This window comes from Colletotrichum chrysophilum, assembly GCF_026319265.1.
Source record: "Colletotrichum chrysophilum strain AFK26 chromosome Unknown scaffold_46, whole genome shotgun sequence".
Lineage (NCBI taxonomy): Eukaryota > Fungi > Ascomycota > Sordariomycetes > Glomerellales > Glomerellaceae > Colletotrichum > Colletotrichum chrysophilum.
The window spans coordinates 151,740-165,906 of record NW_026517333.1 but is presented as its reverse complement, the minus strand read 5'-3'; the positions used below and the strand labels follow the sequence as shown (position 1 = coordinate 165,906).

The following is a 14,167-nucleotide window of genomic DNA, read 5'->3' as shown; positions in this document are numbered from 1 at the left end:
CGAACTGTGCCGTGCGTGGGAATTGATCCGTTTTTATCAGCTCACGCCTTTTTGCTCCCCCCCTTGATTGCCCGAATGCACAGATACCCCCATCTCGACACCCTTTACATTCCCATCGTCGAAGAAGTTAACGCATCGAATAAACCGCTCGGAGGAAAAAAGGTTTTTGGTTCTTCGTTTAAGCCGAGGCGGGGACGGTAGAGCCCTTGGGGACGCCGGACTGGAAGCCGTTCTTGAAGCGGCGGGAGACGTCCTTCATGTAGCGCATGCGGCCGGTACCGTTGGTCTTTCTGCGCTTGGCCTTCTCGGACCAGTTGTCTGCATTGGTTCCTACGTCAGCATATCCGACCTCGGTAGTTGGGGCTGCTTTGTTGTTGATGATTGAATGAGGGAATCTCGAAGGTGGTGTTTCGGAGAGGCGTCGTCGGGACTTGTGTGGGAAAAAAACGTACACTTGCGGGTCTTGGCCGAGGGGTAACCGCAGGAAGCGCAGGTGTGCTTCTGGACGTGAAGAGAGCGGCGACCTAAACATCTCGTCAGCTTGGATGTCGCCGGGATTTCGTGGGAGTAGCGTTTCTCCCCCAGTTTGGTGGTTTCGACTTACCGCAGCGACGGCACAGAACGTGCGTCTTGTTGTGTCTCTTACCAAACGAGGAGGTACCCTTCGCTGCAGACGACTGTTAGCATTTCCGTCCCATCGCGAAATAAACACGAAAAGTCGTCTGGCTCGTTCGATGCCGATTGCAACGACGACGACGGCAATCGCAGGGCGTCACGTACTCATCTTGGCGGTATTCGGTGGTCGACGATGGTGGTGCTGTGGTTGCTGGTGCGGTTAGTTGGTTTGCGGAGGAATCTTGAGAAGCGTCTCTCGGTGTCAAAATTTCGAGACCCTAGCCGAGCGCACACAATTTGGTCGACTGGGGCTTTTTTGCGGTCCTCGGGCGGCTGAACCTCGGGTGGATGCTGGAGTCACATGACCCGGGCTTCACGATAGGTGGTGAACGTTGTGGCCAATCAGCAAGTTTTTGGGCGGCGCATGGGCCACTGCATGATTTTGAGGGGGCCTGGCTCGCCTGGACGGGCCGCAATGCAGGTGCGTCGACGCGCATAGTGTTGTCACGGGGAATTTGGTGGAAGGCATGAAGGTTGTGAGCCTTGAATCAATTCGATTGTCTTTACCCCAGCCAACGCCATCCATTCCGAGCATTCCAGGTTGCCTCGCGGGTATACGAAAAATCATGACATCGTCCACCAATTAACCAAACATGCATAAAACTGCTCCTCACCCCTGAATATCCAGCATCTGCTTGAGTGCCGCCTCGCTGGCTCTCAACCACCGACCCCGCTCCTCAAGGTCATCTTCATCACCGCCTGCGCCCTCCTTTCTCCTCCGCGCCTCTTTCGCCGCGGCCTTGCTATTCTGCCTCTTGACCTCTAGTGGCTGCAACTCGGCCTGCAACCTCTCCATCTCCTTTCTCTTCCTCGGCACCCTGGCCTGCAACTGCTCCAACTCGCGGTCCAGCTGCTGCTGCTGCCTCTTCTTCTCGTCGACCAGCTCGAGCGTCTTGGCCAATGGCAGGTTCATCTGCGGACTCTGCCCTGGCGCCTGTGACTCCTTCAACTCCGCGACCTTTTCCTCCAACTCGAGAATCTTGTCCGGTAGCTCCTTGAGCTTCGCCGTGTCCAGCTGCACGCTCTCGTACCGCTTCGCGAGCTCCTTGCCCTTCTTCTCCAGCTCCGTCACCATGTCCGCCACCTCCACCTTGAGCGCCTTGAGCTGCGCCTTGGCCTCGAGGTTCGCCTTCTCCAGCTCGAGGTTTTCCTGCGGCGTGACGATCACGGGCGGGTCGCCCACGATGGCGCGGATGAACTTTTCTTTGGTCACCTGCTCGACGTAGGAGAAACGCAGCTTGGCGAAGAGCTCCTTGTAGTGCGCCAGGTCGGCGTCGAGGCTGTCTGGCGTCGTCGCATCCTGCGAGGCGTTGGATGCGTCCGAGGTTCGTTGTCGTGATTCTTGTGTGCCCGCGCTGGATATGGGTTCGCTGAGCTTGATGATTGAGATTTCGTGGTTTTCGTTGAGGTCTTCGATCTTGCGCAGGACCTGCGCCGCTTTTGTCGCGTCCATTGTGAAAGTTCTCAGATTGATTGTGATTCTTTTGCAATTCGTATGTCGCGTATGAAGGGACGAACTCCTAAACCGTAAGGTTGCTGGCGCTGTCCGACAAGATGCAGGGTCCAGTGTGTGGTGACGTTTGTTTACTTGCGTCCGAAATGGGAAACGCACCGGCCAGGTCCCTTATCGTTATCGCTATCGGATAAGGCACTTGTCGTCCTGCACGGCCACCCCCATCGGAAACTCATCCCACTGGTCTTTCTCCATTGACTCTTGCTCTGTCGATCAATCTCAGGTCCGCCACAGTTTGCGACAACGTCTTGCTCCATCTCAACGCAACCCCGCAGCCATTCCGAATCACTTCAAGCAGTTGCCTCATTGAACACAGCGTTTGCCCATACACCTTGCCGACTTCGGAAGCACGCAGCTGGTGGCTCAAGCTCACATCATCCGTCTACTTAAACGCTTGCAACCTCACCATACACTCGATGCTACCACCACCTTCCTGAATCGCGCCATAGTCGGAAGGGTCGGGATAAGACCACGCTCTCTGGACTGGCTTTGGAAAGAACGTCCGCCGCGATGACGAACGATACCGTACTCACCGACGATTACGTCGCCGAGCTCCTCGCAAAGGAAGCAAACGACTGCTCGCTGAAATACTCGAGTATGGGCATGGAGGCGTTCCGCTCCGACAAGAAGTACGTCCAACCAGCCCTCGACTGAACATACGCATGGTCCTAACCCCCGACAGACCGGCAAGCATGCCCAAGCCAAACACCCGCTTCCTGCGGCACATCATCAAGGACACCAACACGCACAACAAGAACCTCCTCGCCAAGGAGGCCGCCGAGTCTCAAGCACGGCTGAAGAACCTCGAGCACGCCGAGGAGAAGGAGCGACGGAAGCGCGCCGGCCCACAGGACATCCGCAAGCGACAGATGGGCGACATCAAGGCGATTCTCGGCGGGCGCAAGGAGAAACCTGCACGGGCGGACGAGCGGTCGCATAAGAAGGACGGCTCGCCGCCGCGCAGACGGCACAGGGACAGGAGGAGCGAGCCGCCCGAGCGTGGGGGCAGGAGACATCACCGCAGCAGGGACGAGTCGGACTCCGAACGCGAGGAACGCCGGAGGCATAAGAGCAGCCGGCGGAGGTCGCGCTCGCCTGACGACAAGTCTAGGAGGCATCGTCACAGATCTCCTCTCGGCAGCGGCAAGGGCAAAGACGGAGAAGGCGAGGATCTGATGTCGGCGAGCCACCGCACGAGGAGAGAACGGAGCAGGGAGCGGACGGAGTTCTCAATCAAAGGCAGCAGCCGGCGCGCGGCGCAGAGGCAGGATTCCGCCGCTGCGTCGGACTCGGATCCACTCGACGAGTTCATCGGCCCCGCACCGCCGGAGCCTGTACGATCACGCGGCCGCGGCGCAGCGTCAGCGTTGTCCGGCATTGACAAGCGCTTCGAAGCGGACTACGACCCGAAGATGGACGTGGAGATGGAGGATACAGCAGGCGCCGGCGCGGAGAACTGGGACGACGCCGTGGAGGCCTTTAGGGATAGGCAGAAGTGGCGGCAGAACCAGGAGCAGCGGATGCGGGCGGCCGGGTACGGCGAGGACATGATCAAGAAGTGGCGGACGGGCGAGCAGAAGGACGAGAAGGACGTGCGATGGGCCAAGGCCGGGGAGAAGAGGGAGTGGGATCGCGGCAAAGAGGGCGGGATGAGCGGGCTGTTTTCCGAGTTCAACTGACGGGAGCACCGTTTGGTTGGCCGCTCTTGCGACGTGGGATAGGATTGTACTTCTGCTATGGCGTGGTGTTCGCGGGGCGCATGTTTGGTTACATCATGACAGGGCGGCATTTCTTGCATATCGGATCGGCCTCAAGTTGCAATGATTCTTTTTGTTTGTGATTAATGATTTTTTGTAGTCGAAAAAGGCATCTAGCGACGATATGGGAGTCTTGGATGGTGTTCTCACTGCGGGCGAAGCTGTGCTTGAGATAGACTTGGTTCGAGGGCTAATTGAACGTGTGAGACGATGACATTGCTCACGATATTGAAGAATCGCTGGAGTCCATGGAGTTTTGGTGTAATTTGTGAGCGGCCGTGGGCAACATTAATAAACATGCCACATTTCCATAGGGGCGATCCTCCTTCCGGATCTTTCATGGTTATTCCAGCCCAATTTCATCTCGAATCATAGTGCCATAACGAACGGCAACAGCCACTCAACGCGATCCCGTTCGAGCATGTGAGAACATCAGAATACTCCCATCTTTGGCGCCGACCCAATTCGAAGAGTCATACCTCGGACCTCTGAAAGATGGAAAGTCGATTTCTATCATGGCGAGACTGGCGTATTCCTGGATTAAGGATATACACAAGACTGAGCAGCACCAGGTCTCCTGGCTTTGATGAACTTTATTGCGGGATGAGATCCCCGCTCCATTGGACGTGACGAGGCCAGCCGCGTTGGAGACAGTGAGAGAGTAGCCAAGACCTGACTGCGACCATATACGATGAGGACATATGCGACGGAAGGAAGACGACGGGGGCTGGCAGACATCAACAGCAGAGATACATCACTTGCACGATCATCCAATGAGAAGGCCTGGAACCAGATAGACGCTCTCCATAAGTGTATCTCGCAACTTCGACGAGGCTTCGTCCGAAGGTGCCGTAGATCGACGGATGCTTAAAAGAAAGACTTGAGATGAGGCTGAAGGTCGGAGTCTACCTGCATCGTCTGCGGCTGCTTGAAGTTTGGCACGTGTAGTCGCGAGAGCCGCCTCTCCCGGCCAATTGAATTGAAATGGATGATACGTCCAGAGGAGATGTCACTGGTCACAAGCCGCAGACGGCAGGCTGGGAGGGTAAATGAATGCCTGCAAACGGGCAGCATGCTTGTCTCTTGTTTCACGAACAAACGTCAAAGGAGGGGGTGGTCGCAGATCATACGCGCTTTCTTCGCTCCTTGGGACTGGTAGGTGGTTTGATGTGAAACAAAAGAGGGTAGCTCTCTTGAGGTGCGGGCAGGGGTTCTTAGGACCCGCTAGGCTGGTGTTGGATGCGACGATGACGGGGATGGCTGCTTTGTGGGCTGTTCAGGTACGCAGGCTGGTTGCGGACTTCAGGAATGCTTGTGGGTTAGATGTTAGGCAAGCCACAGATTGTAGACGGGGTTGGGAATGGGAGGCTCTTCTTGATTTTTCTATTCTTTGAGAGATCGGATTGGAGCAGGGCGGAGGGGGTCGTGATCGTCGGCGTCAGTGCATTCTGGGTGGTTCCTTGTTTCATGACTTGCAGACAGAACGTCGTCGAGAGGAGGCTGAGCGCGCGAGGCTTTGTGTGGCTTGCGATCGTTCATGCCAAATCTGTTGTGGAGCCAATAGAATGGCACGGAGTTGACGAGGCTGTAGATGTGAGGTGGAAGGGGACTGCGCCGGGGGCGAATTGAGTTTTTGGTGGTGTCGGAGCGCGAGTAGTAGTGAGGGGGACAATCACAACGTTGGGGTAATGGTGGTGAGACGCTATGATAGTCGACGTGTCGCGTGCGGTGGGATTGTTGGAGGGTTTTGGGGATCTCATGGACACGTGAGACGGGGGAACGATTGTTGTCGTTGAAGCTTATCCTCGGAGTAGCATTGCGACTCATGCATGCACTTTACACACGGCTGTTGCGGGCGGGAGGTTGCAGATGTGCATCTGGTAGATGGCTTCAATGTTGGTTGTTTGGGGATGCAGGTGAAGGCGGTTGAGTTAGTCATTCAGCCAGAGAAAGATGTTTCTTTGGGTGGATCTAGACCATGTCAAGCCGTTAGTAGAGGCGAGGTGACTGACTGACTGACTGAGTGGGTAGCACGAGTACCCCTCCGCGGCGCCCCCCTGTCCCCTCCGCGGCACCCTCTTAAGCCTAATCGGGCATATAGCTACAGCTTGCCCACTTTCACGTAGTTATATAAGTAGTAGAGGTTAGGGCATAGATATATATCTTAGTATTAACCTTAGAAATAAAGTAGTATAGTATTTTATAATAAAATGAATAAAATATAGAGCTATATAGAAATATAATATCTTAACCTAAAAAACCTATTTTTATATTTATTAATATTACTTAAAATAGCTTTTCAAGACTTTAGCTTTAATAGCCTTATTAAGAAGGTCTATTAATATTAGTATAGTTTTAGCTATATTATAATGAAAAGTAAATTAAAAAAGAATATTTAAATTACTATAATATAGTAAGATTTTATTTATAATTATAAAAATAAGCTAAAAGCTTTATAAGCTATTAATTATAACTTTAAAACCTTAAAATAAGCTATAAATAGTTAAGTTAGATTATTATAACTAATAATAAATATATTTACTTTAAGATTAATAGTAAGTATAACTACTTACTACTTAAAGCTAAATATTATATTATTAGCTATACTTTTTAAATTTAAAGTTAATTAGAGGTTAGTAAGAAAGTTATTAAAAAGAGGGTAGAGTTCTTCTTAAAAAGTAGTAAATTAATAGTAAGAGATATTATTAGCTAAATTGAAAAAGAGATAAATATATTAATTTAAAAGTAAGATAAATAGAACTTCTAGAAAACCTTATAGTAGGAGAAGTATAAACTTCTTTTATTAATATAGGTTTTTTTTATATAAACTTAAGAGTAGCTTTAACGTTAAGTATACTAAAGTATATAAAAGCGTTAAGATAAGTAAAATTAATAATATATTTTAGATATATTTATAATACCTAAAGATACAATAACTAGAGAAACTTAGAACTTCTAATAATAAATAATATATATAAAGTTAGTAAAGGTTTAATATTAAATATAGTAGAAAAAAGCTTACTAAAAGTAATAAGTTAATTAACTTAATATATTACTATTTTAGATTATAAGAATAACTATTATCTATATAACTTTTGATATTATATTTTACTTTATTTTTAGAGAGAGTATAATAATATTTAAATAAGTATTAATATACTTTAAATTAATAATAAAAGTAGTATTAATTACTCTACTTAAAGTACTATTAATAGACTTTAATAAAGTGCTTAGAAAGGTAGTAAAAGTAATATTTAATATAATATTATAATAAATTTACTTATAGTATATACTAAAAAAATAGTATTAAATATTAAGTAAAAGTAAGATAGTATACTTAAAGAGGGATTATTCACAAAGTTAAATCGAAAGTAGGTTACTTTATAGCCTTATTAGAATAATTTTAGCTTTAGTAAATTTAAGCCTTCTAATTTATCTAATTTAATTATAACTAAAGCTAAAAGTTTTAATAGCTTTAATTTAGAAACTAATATTACGCTTAATTACTCTAATAAAGCTAATAAGCACTTAGTAGTTAAATTAATCCCTCTAGACGCCTTACTTAATAATAACTCTACTTTAATAACTTATATTAATATTATACTACTACTATATTTTTTATCCTCTATAACTAATAATAACTTTAAATATTCTACTAATAGCTTTTTATATACTTAAAAGTATACTACTATATATTAAGTAAGGCTAAGTTTAATAAAAAAATAAGTAAAACTTTATAAGATAACTATTTAAAGATTAGTTATATCTTTTTAACTATTTTAAAAAGACTTATATCCCTTTCTACTAATAGTTTATAAGTATACTATTAAAAATCTTTAAAATTATAGTATTAAAGTTACTTCTTATAAAAAGTTAGCTTATATTAAACTTAAGAGTTACTTCTATGACTACCTCTCTAACCTCTATAGCCTCTATACTACTATTATTGATATAGTAAAAAAAAGAGAAGTATTATTATAACTATAATAATAATAAAAAGTTATACTTTAATACTACTTATTTTAAAGAGAATATAACTAAATTACTTATTTTTTAAATTAGTTAAAAATATTTAATATAATCTAAGGTTAATATAAAGCTATAGAGGCTATTTTTTAAATAAATTATATATTAAGAAGTTAATAAAGTATATTAGTAACTTCTACTAGTAATAAGGCTTACTTTATAATTATAACCTTCTTAATTAGCTTAAATTAAGAGATCTATTATATTACTTATTATATAATAATTATAATAGCTATTAATAACTTAATTAGACCTTAGTTTATTCATATCTACTACTTGAGTTAAAATAATAATTAATATATTTTTAGCTTAAAATTATTACTCTTTATAAAGTAATATATAAGCTTAGTTAACCTTAATATAATATTAACTTAGCGTAACTACTAATAAGCTATATTAATTATTAATAATAATAATACTTTCTATATAGTATTAATATAAACTTTTTAAAGCTTAAACTTAATAATAGTTAACCTTTATAAGATATTAATATAGCGTAAACTCTCTATTTAGGAGTATAATTTAATACTTACTCTAATACTATTAACTATATGAATAGTGTTAACTATATAGCTATAAAAAAAGTAAAAAATAATAATAAAGAGAGTTAATAAAGCTCTTATAGCTTAACTCTAAGCTTTAATTAAGGCTACTATTAATATATTAATATAATAATAGTTTACTTCATAGTAGCTATTACTCTTTTTTGATTTTTACTACTTACTACTATCTCTACTATTTTAGCTTTTACTTTTGTAAAACTATAGCTAAATACTACTTTAAGTTTAGTTTAAATTAAGCTAGTTAAGTTAGTAGTATCTATTAATATATAACATCTTATAGTTATAATAATAATAATACTTATAAGAATACTTACTTACTTAAATATTCTATATAAAATAAACTAATAGACTTTAAGGTAAAACCTTATATAAAAATACTCTATTTATTATAATCTATAACTATAATATTAATTATATAATACGTATAGTTACATAAGTACCTTATATAATTAGCAGTTTAGTAGGTTATATTTTAAGTTATCTTTCCCCTCTTTTTTCCCTACCTTAGGAAATAACCTGCTAACTATATTAATAGGAATTATCATAATACATCACTTCCCTTATTATCATCTATATAATTAAATACTTATAAATGCTTAGGATTATCACCTTTTATCATAACTCAACCCCTTCTATAACCTTATACTATATAGGCGCATATACTACGCCCCTAAATACGCTTATACCTATATTAATAGTATCTATTACCTCTATAACTTTTAAATTAATAGTAATATTATAAAGAAGTGTTATATCTACTACTAAAGCTATTACTACTATAAAAGCTATAAAGAGGGGTTTTTAAGTACTTTAAGCATTCTAGTAGTTAAATAACTAATATACTATTTATTACATAACTTATTTTGTATAGTGATACTTTTAGTGTAGCTACTATAAGAGATTCACTTATAGCTATAGCTGCTATAAGCTGCCTGATTAGGCTTAAGAGGGTGCTGCGGAGGGGACAGGGGGGCGCCGCGGAGGGGTACTTGGGTAGCACACACACACACTGGCCGAGTGAAACTTTTGGTCACGAGGGGTTGTCCATGCGCCGGCGTCCATGTGAGGTCATTGATAGCGCGGTTGGTGTTTTTCCCCCCCCTGGAGGCAGAGGAGGAAATGTTGGAGACAGGTCGCTCAGCCTCAGCGTACTGCCTTGGGATGGAGTATGGGGACACAGATTCGTCACCTTCATTTCCCGTCTGTTGGACAGTGAGATGCACGTATTCGTACAAACCGTATTTTTTACACGCAGAGGCTGGAAAATGCCATGAATGGATACGAGTAAAAGATGGACATCAAATATGGTGAAACAAAGAGCAAAAGCCGTCGGCACTGGTGCTTGTAAACAGCCCTCTCGTCCAGTCACCCGCCCGGTTCATTTCGATTGTGGCGGCCGGCGTCAAGTCTGACAGGACCGGCACCCACACACCTCCGGCCGCGACTGAATCTCTCACCGCGCCCTGAATGGTGAAGCATTCAAGGTGGGGAATCGGGGGGTTGTTTGTTTGGCGGAAGCGTGGGCATTGCATCTCATCCGCGGAGACCTCTTACCATCTACTCACTCCTGGACAGTGGACTCGCCCTTTTTATACACGCGCCGGCCCACCGAAGACCAGAAAGCAAGACCTCCCAAGACTTGGATGCAATCTGAACAATACCAAGACGGCACTGGCACCATTGGCGCAGCCGAGCCAACATTGGGGGCGACGGTGCTGTTGCCTTAAGGCCAAGTGCGACTTGAGCGTGCCGCCAAAGCCGGCCGAGGGACGGCCTGCCCCTGCTATCCTGACACTGGCCATTGGGTGCGTCTGTTGGCCGGTGCTTGCTCCCATTGAATCTGTGTCTGCCGTACCTTGCCTGCATTCGTCGGTAGGGAGATCTTTTTCGGGGTTGCGACCAGGATGGCAGGAAACGAGAAAAGTCAAAAAGTGCCCCTGTGTCGTGAGAGAAAAATCTGTCAGTCAGTGACGGTGACGGTGACGGTTGCGGGCCCTTATTCATGGCCTCTGTTCATGAGTCCTGCTTGGGTTGATGCATGGTGAGCTGGTGAGCTCATTGCCCACTCGCCGAGCAAGTCAGAATGCCGGTCAAAACCGAGAATGGCTTTATTGGAATGGACTGGAATGCTGGATCGAATTGGATGGTGCCATCCGCAGACGAAGAGGAGGAAACAGCGCACGAGGGACGGGCCAGTGACAGCCAGAAGAACAATGGAGGGCCCGTACCAGCCACAGTCTACCTATGTACCACCCCCGAGACCTCACCTCTCCCGATGCGCCCACCGACGCCGACCTCAGCCAGACAGGGCCCCTAAACCCCCGAGGCGACTCCACCCATGCCTGAAGTCCAGCATGAGGTACCTGACCTGCCGTGAGGTGCCCCCCCCCCCCCCCCCCCCCCTCCGCCCGGCCGTCATTGTATAGTCCAGGTGGTGCGGGTGTGTGTGTGTGTGTCACTGTGCTGGGCCATCTGTAGGAAAAGTGACTTCCTTCACCTCCACCACGTCCTCCACGGCTGCCCTCGGGCAGTCACAGCACCCAAAAAGACAGAAGGCCCCGGCACCTAAACAACAACACTGCCCCGCCACCCGCCACCCGCTGCTGCTGCGACCTCACACTCGCCCTCCCGTCTCCACTCGTCACCCGAGTTCTTGTCCCTGCTTCCTTCACCTCGCTGCGTCCCGTCCATCTGCTGCTGCTGCTGCTGCTGCTGCGTCTGCCTCCGGTTCCTGTCTCTGCATGGCGCCGCTGCACCGCTCCGCGCTGCGTGCATCTTGCGAACACACCTTCTGACTTCTTTCTGCCTCTGCAAAATATCCTGATCGACATTTTCGTCATCACCATTTTTTCCCGCCCCCAACTTCTACGCCCAGTCTCCTTTTCGTCTCCTTTACCCTCTCTCCTTCCTTGACCCGACCCTTCCCGGCGACAACAGGGCCGCATCCGCCTTTGTCATCCAACCTCGAGCGAGACAGTCTCTCCCCTCCTTCCATCGCCTTCAGCCTCGTCATCGTCACCACAACCAGCGGCTTCCCATCGCACATGATTCCGCGCATGATCGGCACCTGTGCAGTCCGCCGCTGAGCCACTGCCAGCAGCTGCTCAACCGTCGACGACTTCAACCGTTGTTCCTACCTACAGTCACCACATTCGACTGCACCATTTGCCGGACGGCCCTCGCGCCGTGCTCCGAACTCCCCCGTTGCCTCGCCTCCTCGACACACGATCAGGAGCTTCGAACTCTCCTTTCCTTATTTTACACACTATAACGACCCGTTACGATACCAATCATGCGTACTCCGAGAATCGCCATCCTCGTCCTTTTCTTCGCCGCCTCCCTCTTCCTCTTCTGCCGCTCCGTCACATCGCTGGCGCGATCCAACACCGTAATCGCTCCGGCCGCTGTCCCACAATCACGATTTACGACATTCTTCTCCTTCACAGCGCCCTTCTCAATCTTTACACCGAATGCCGCCATCAGCCTGACCGACGACAACAGCACCTCCTTTGTCGCCCGCCCTGCCGCCTTCGGTCCGAACCTTCCCTCCAAGGGCCTGAGTGGCCAGCTATGGATTGGCAGCGGCTTCGCCGACGATAACCTCCAGGAAGGCGAGGGCGAAGGCGAGCTCGGCTGCAGCGATATTCCCGGCTGGGAGGACGGCAAGTCCAATGCTATCCTCAAATCTGCCGCCAAGGGCATTTCGAAGGCCGACGCGAAGGCTGCCACTGCTGCTGGCAAGCCGAGCCACCACAAGCGGGACACCACCGCCAAGGACATCGTCCCCGATGATACCGTGCCTCCACCCGGAGCGCGGTTGAAGTCCAAGATCCGCCCCCTCGACGACGGCACCGATGACTACCTCCACCAGGGCCTCGCCAGAAAGCCCCCGCCGAACCACGATAGCGCTCTGTCCACCGAGTCGACCCACGCCGATATCCAGTCGATACAAGAGGCGGCGGAGATCGCCGGGAAGATTGTGCTGCTCAGCCGTGGCGGCTGCGGCTTCCTGGAGAAGGTCAAGTGGGCGCAGCGCCGCGGTGCTATCGCGCTCATCGTCGGCGACAACCAAAAAGGTGGTCCGCTGATCCAGATGTTCGCCAGAGGCGACACTTCCAACGTCTCCATTCCTTCCGTTTTCACCGCACGGACTACAGCCCACCTGTTGTCCTCTCTCACCCAGCCGGGCAGCTTCATCGAAGACACCATCGACGAGCACGGCCGCCCTGCCTTGAAGGTCCTCAAGTCCGATGGCACGAACCGGAAGAACAGGAAGACCAAGCAAAAGGCAGCTGCGGCGACCCCCACGCCCACACCCAAGTCGACAGCCCCTCCCAAGGTCAAGGCCCCGAAGAAGCAGGCCTCCACCAAAGCCGAGGAAGCCAAGCCCCGCGTTGGATGGTTCAGGTGGTTCTTCAGCTGGGGCCGCAGCTCTGCAACTGGGGACGGCAGCATTCAACCCCCGAGCAGCGGCCGCCACAACTGGGTTCTCGTTGACGATTGGAACGAGGAGAAGGATAGAGCCATTCGTGATGGTCTTGGAAAGGCTGCCAAGCGGGGCAAGGGCAAGGTCGCTGAGTCCCGTAAGAACGAAGACAGCTTCCAGATCGGCGTTCAAGACTGGCGCGACCCGGATCTGGTGGACGTTCCAGCGACCAAGGACAAGGAGGACGCTTCCAAGGAGCAGGCCGGCAAGAAGGCAAACCCGAAGAATGGAAAGGATGTCAGCGGTCCCAAAGGTGGAAGCATCACACCAGGAAGCGGCGAGTACAACCCTGATATGCCCCCTGTTGAAGCCAAGGGCTCTTCGTCTAGCAAGGACTCTTCCTCCCACGGAGGCTTGATGTCTAAGATCTTTGGAGACGACGATGGCGCCGATTTCTCCAAGGAGGAGAAGGCCAAGGATCCTCCCAAGGCCGAGGACCCCATCCCCGACGACGACGAACCAGTTGGCCACGATGGCCTCTGGGTCACGATTACCCCGTCAAGCAGCTCAAGCCCCTTCTTCGACACCCTGCTGGTGCTTGTCATCAGCCCTCTGATTACTCTCAGCGTCGTGTATGCCCTTCTCATCCTTCGCGCTCGTATCCGTAGGAGACGCTGGAGGGCACCCAAGTCTGTCGTCGAGCGCCTGCCCGTGCGAACCTATCACACCGTCGCTGCGTCGCCCGTCCCCTCGCCTAGGATGCCTTCGCCCACCAGCGCTACACCCACCACGCCTCTGCTTCAGCAGACTCCGACCAGGCCCCGGCCCCGTTCTAGAACGACGACAGGCATTCCTGAGTCGGAGAGTCTGCTATCCGTTAACTCGGCCCTGCAAATGCCTAGATCTCCCGCGAGGCCAGAGCATGAAAAAGCCAACGGCAGCTACTCGAGCGAATGGAAGAAGTACATGGGTCGCCAGGTCGAGTGTGTAGTCTGTTTGGAGGAGTACGTCGATGGTGTCAGCCGCGTGATGAGCCTCCCCTGTGGCCACGAGTTTCACGCGGAGTGCATGTGAGTATCTCTAATTTTCCGGTCTTGGTCTATGCTAACCTCTGTCAGTACACCTTGGTTGACGACACGCCGCCGCACGTGCCCGATCTGCAAGGGCGACGTCGTGCGCTCGCTCGCCAGAGGTTCCCCCTCGAGTC

General features: G+C 48.6%; 4 protein-coding genes across 4 annotated transcripts; 2 read left to right on the top strand and 2 right to left on the bottom strand.

Moving 5' to 3' along the window:
* Positions 1 to 178: 178 nt before the first annotated feature.
* RPL37 (60S ribosomal protein L37) lies at positions 179 to 784 on the bottom strand (the record flags this gene model as incomplete). Its single annotated transcript, XM_053179149.1, has 3 exons — positions 179 to 318; positions 453 to 524; positions 781 to 784. The coding sequence occupies 3 exons, from the start codon at positions 782 to 784 to the stop codon at positions 179 to 181; spliced, it is 216 nt and encodes a 71-aa protein (XP_053036906.1).
* A 501-nt stretch (positions 785 to 1,285) lies between these two features.
* COL26b_006325 (uncharacterized protein) lies at positions 1,286 to 2,128 on the bottom strand (the record flags this gene model as incomplete). The annotated part of the gene is made up of 1 exon (XM_053179148.1): positions 1,286 to 2,128. The coding sequence occupies one exon, from the start codon at positions 2,126 to 2,128 to the stop codon at positions 1,286 to 1,288; it is 843 nt and encodes a 280-aa protein (XP_053036905.1).
* Positions 2,129 to 2,698: 570 nt separating this feature from the next.
* COL26b_006324 (uncharacterized protein) lies at positions 2,699 to 3,867 on the top strand (the record flags this gene model as incomplete). Its single annotated transcript, XM_053179147.1, has 2 exons — positions 2,699 to 2,817; positions 2,871 to 3,867. The coding sequence occupies 2 exons, from the start codon at positions 2,699 to 2,701 to the stop codon at positions 3,865 to 3,867; spliced, it is 1,116 nt and encodes a 371-aa protein (XP_053036904.1).
* A 7,959-nt stretch (positions 3,868 to 11,826) lies between these two features.
* Positions 11,827 to 14,034, top strand: COL26b_006323 (uncharacterized protein; the record flags this gene model as incomplete). Its single annotated transcript, XM_053179146.1, has 1 exon — positions 11,827 to 14,034. The coding sequence occupies one exon, from the start codon at positions 11,827 to 11,829 to the stop codon at positions 14,032 to 14,034; it is 2,208 nt and encodes a 735-aa protein (XP_053036903.1).
* Between the last annotated feature and the right edge of the window lie 133 nt (positions 14,035 to 14,167).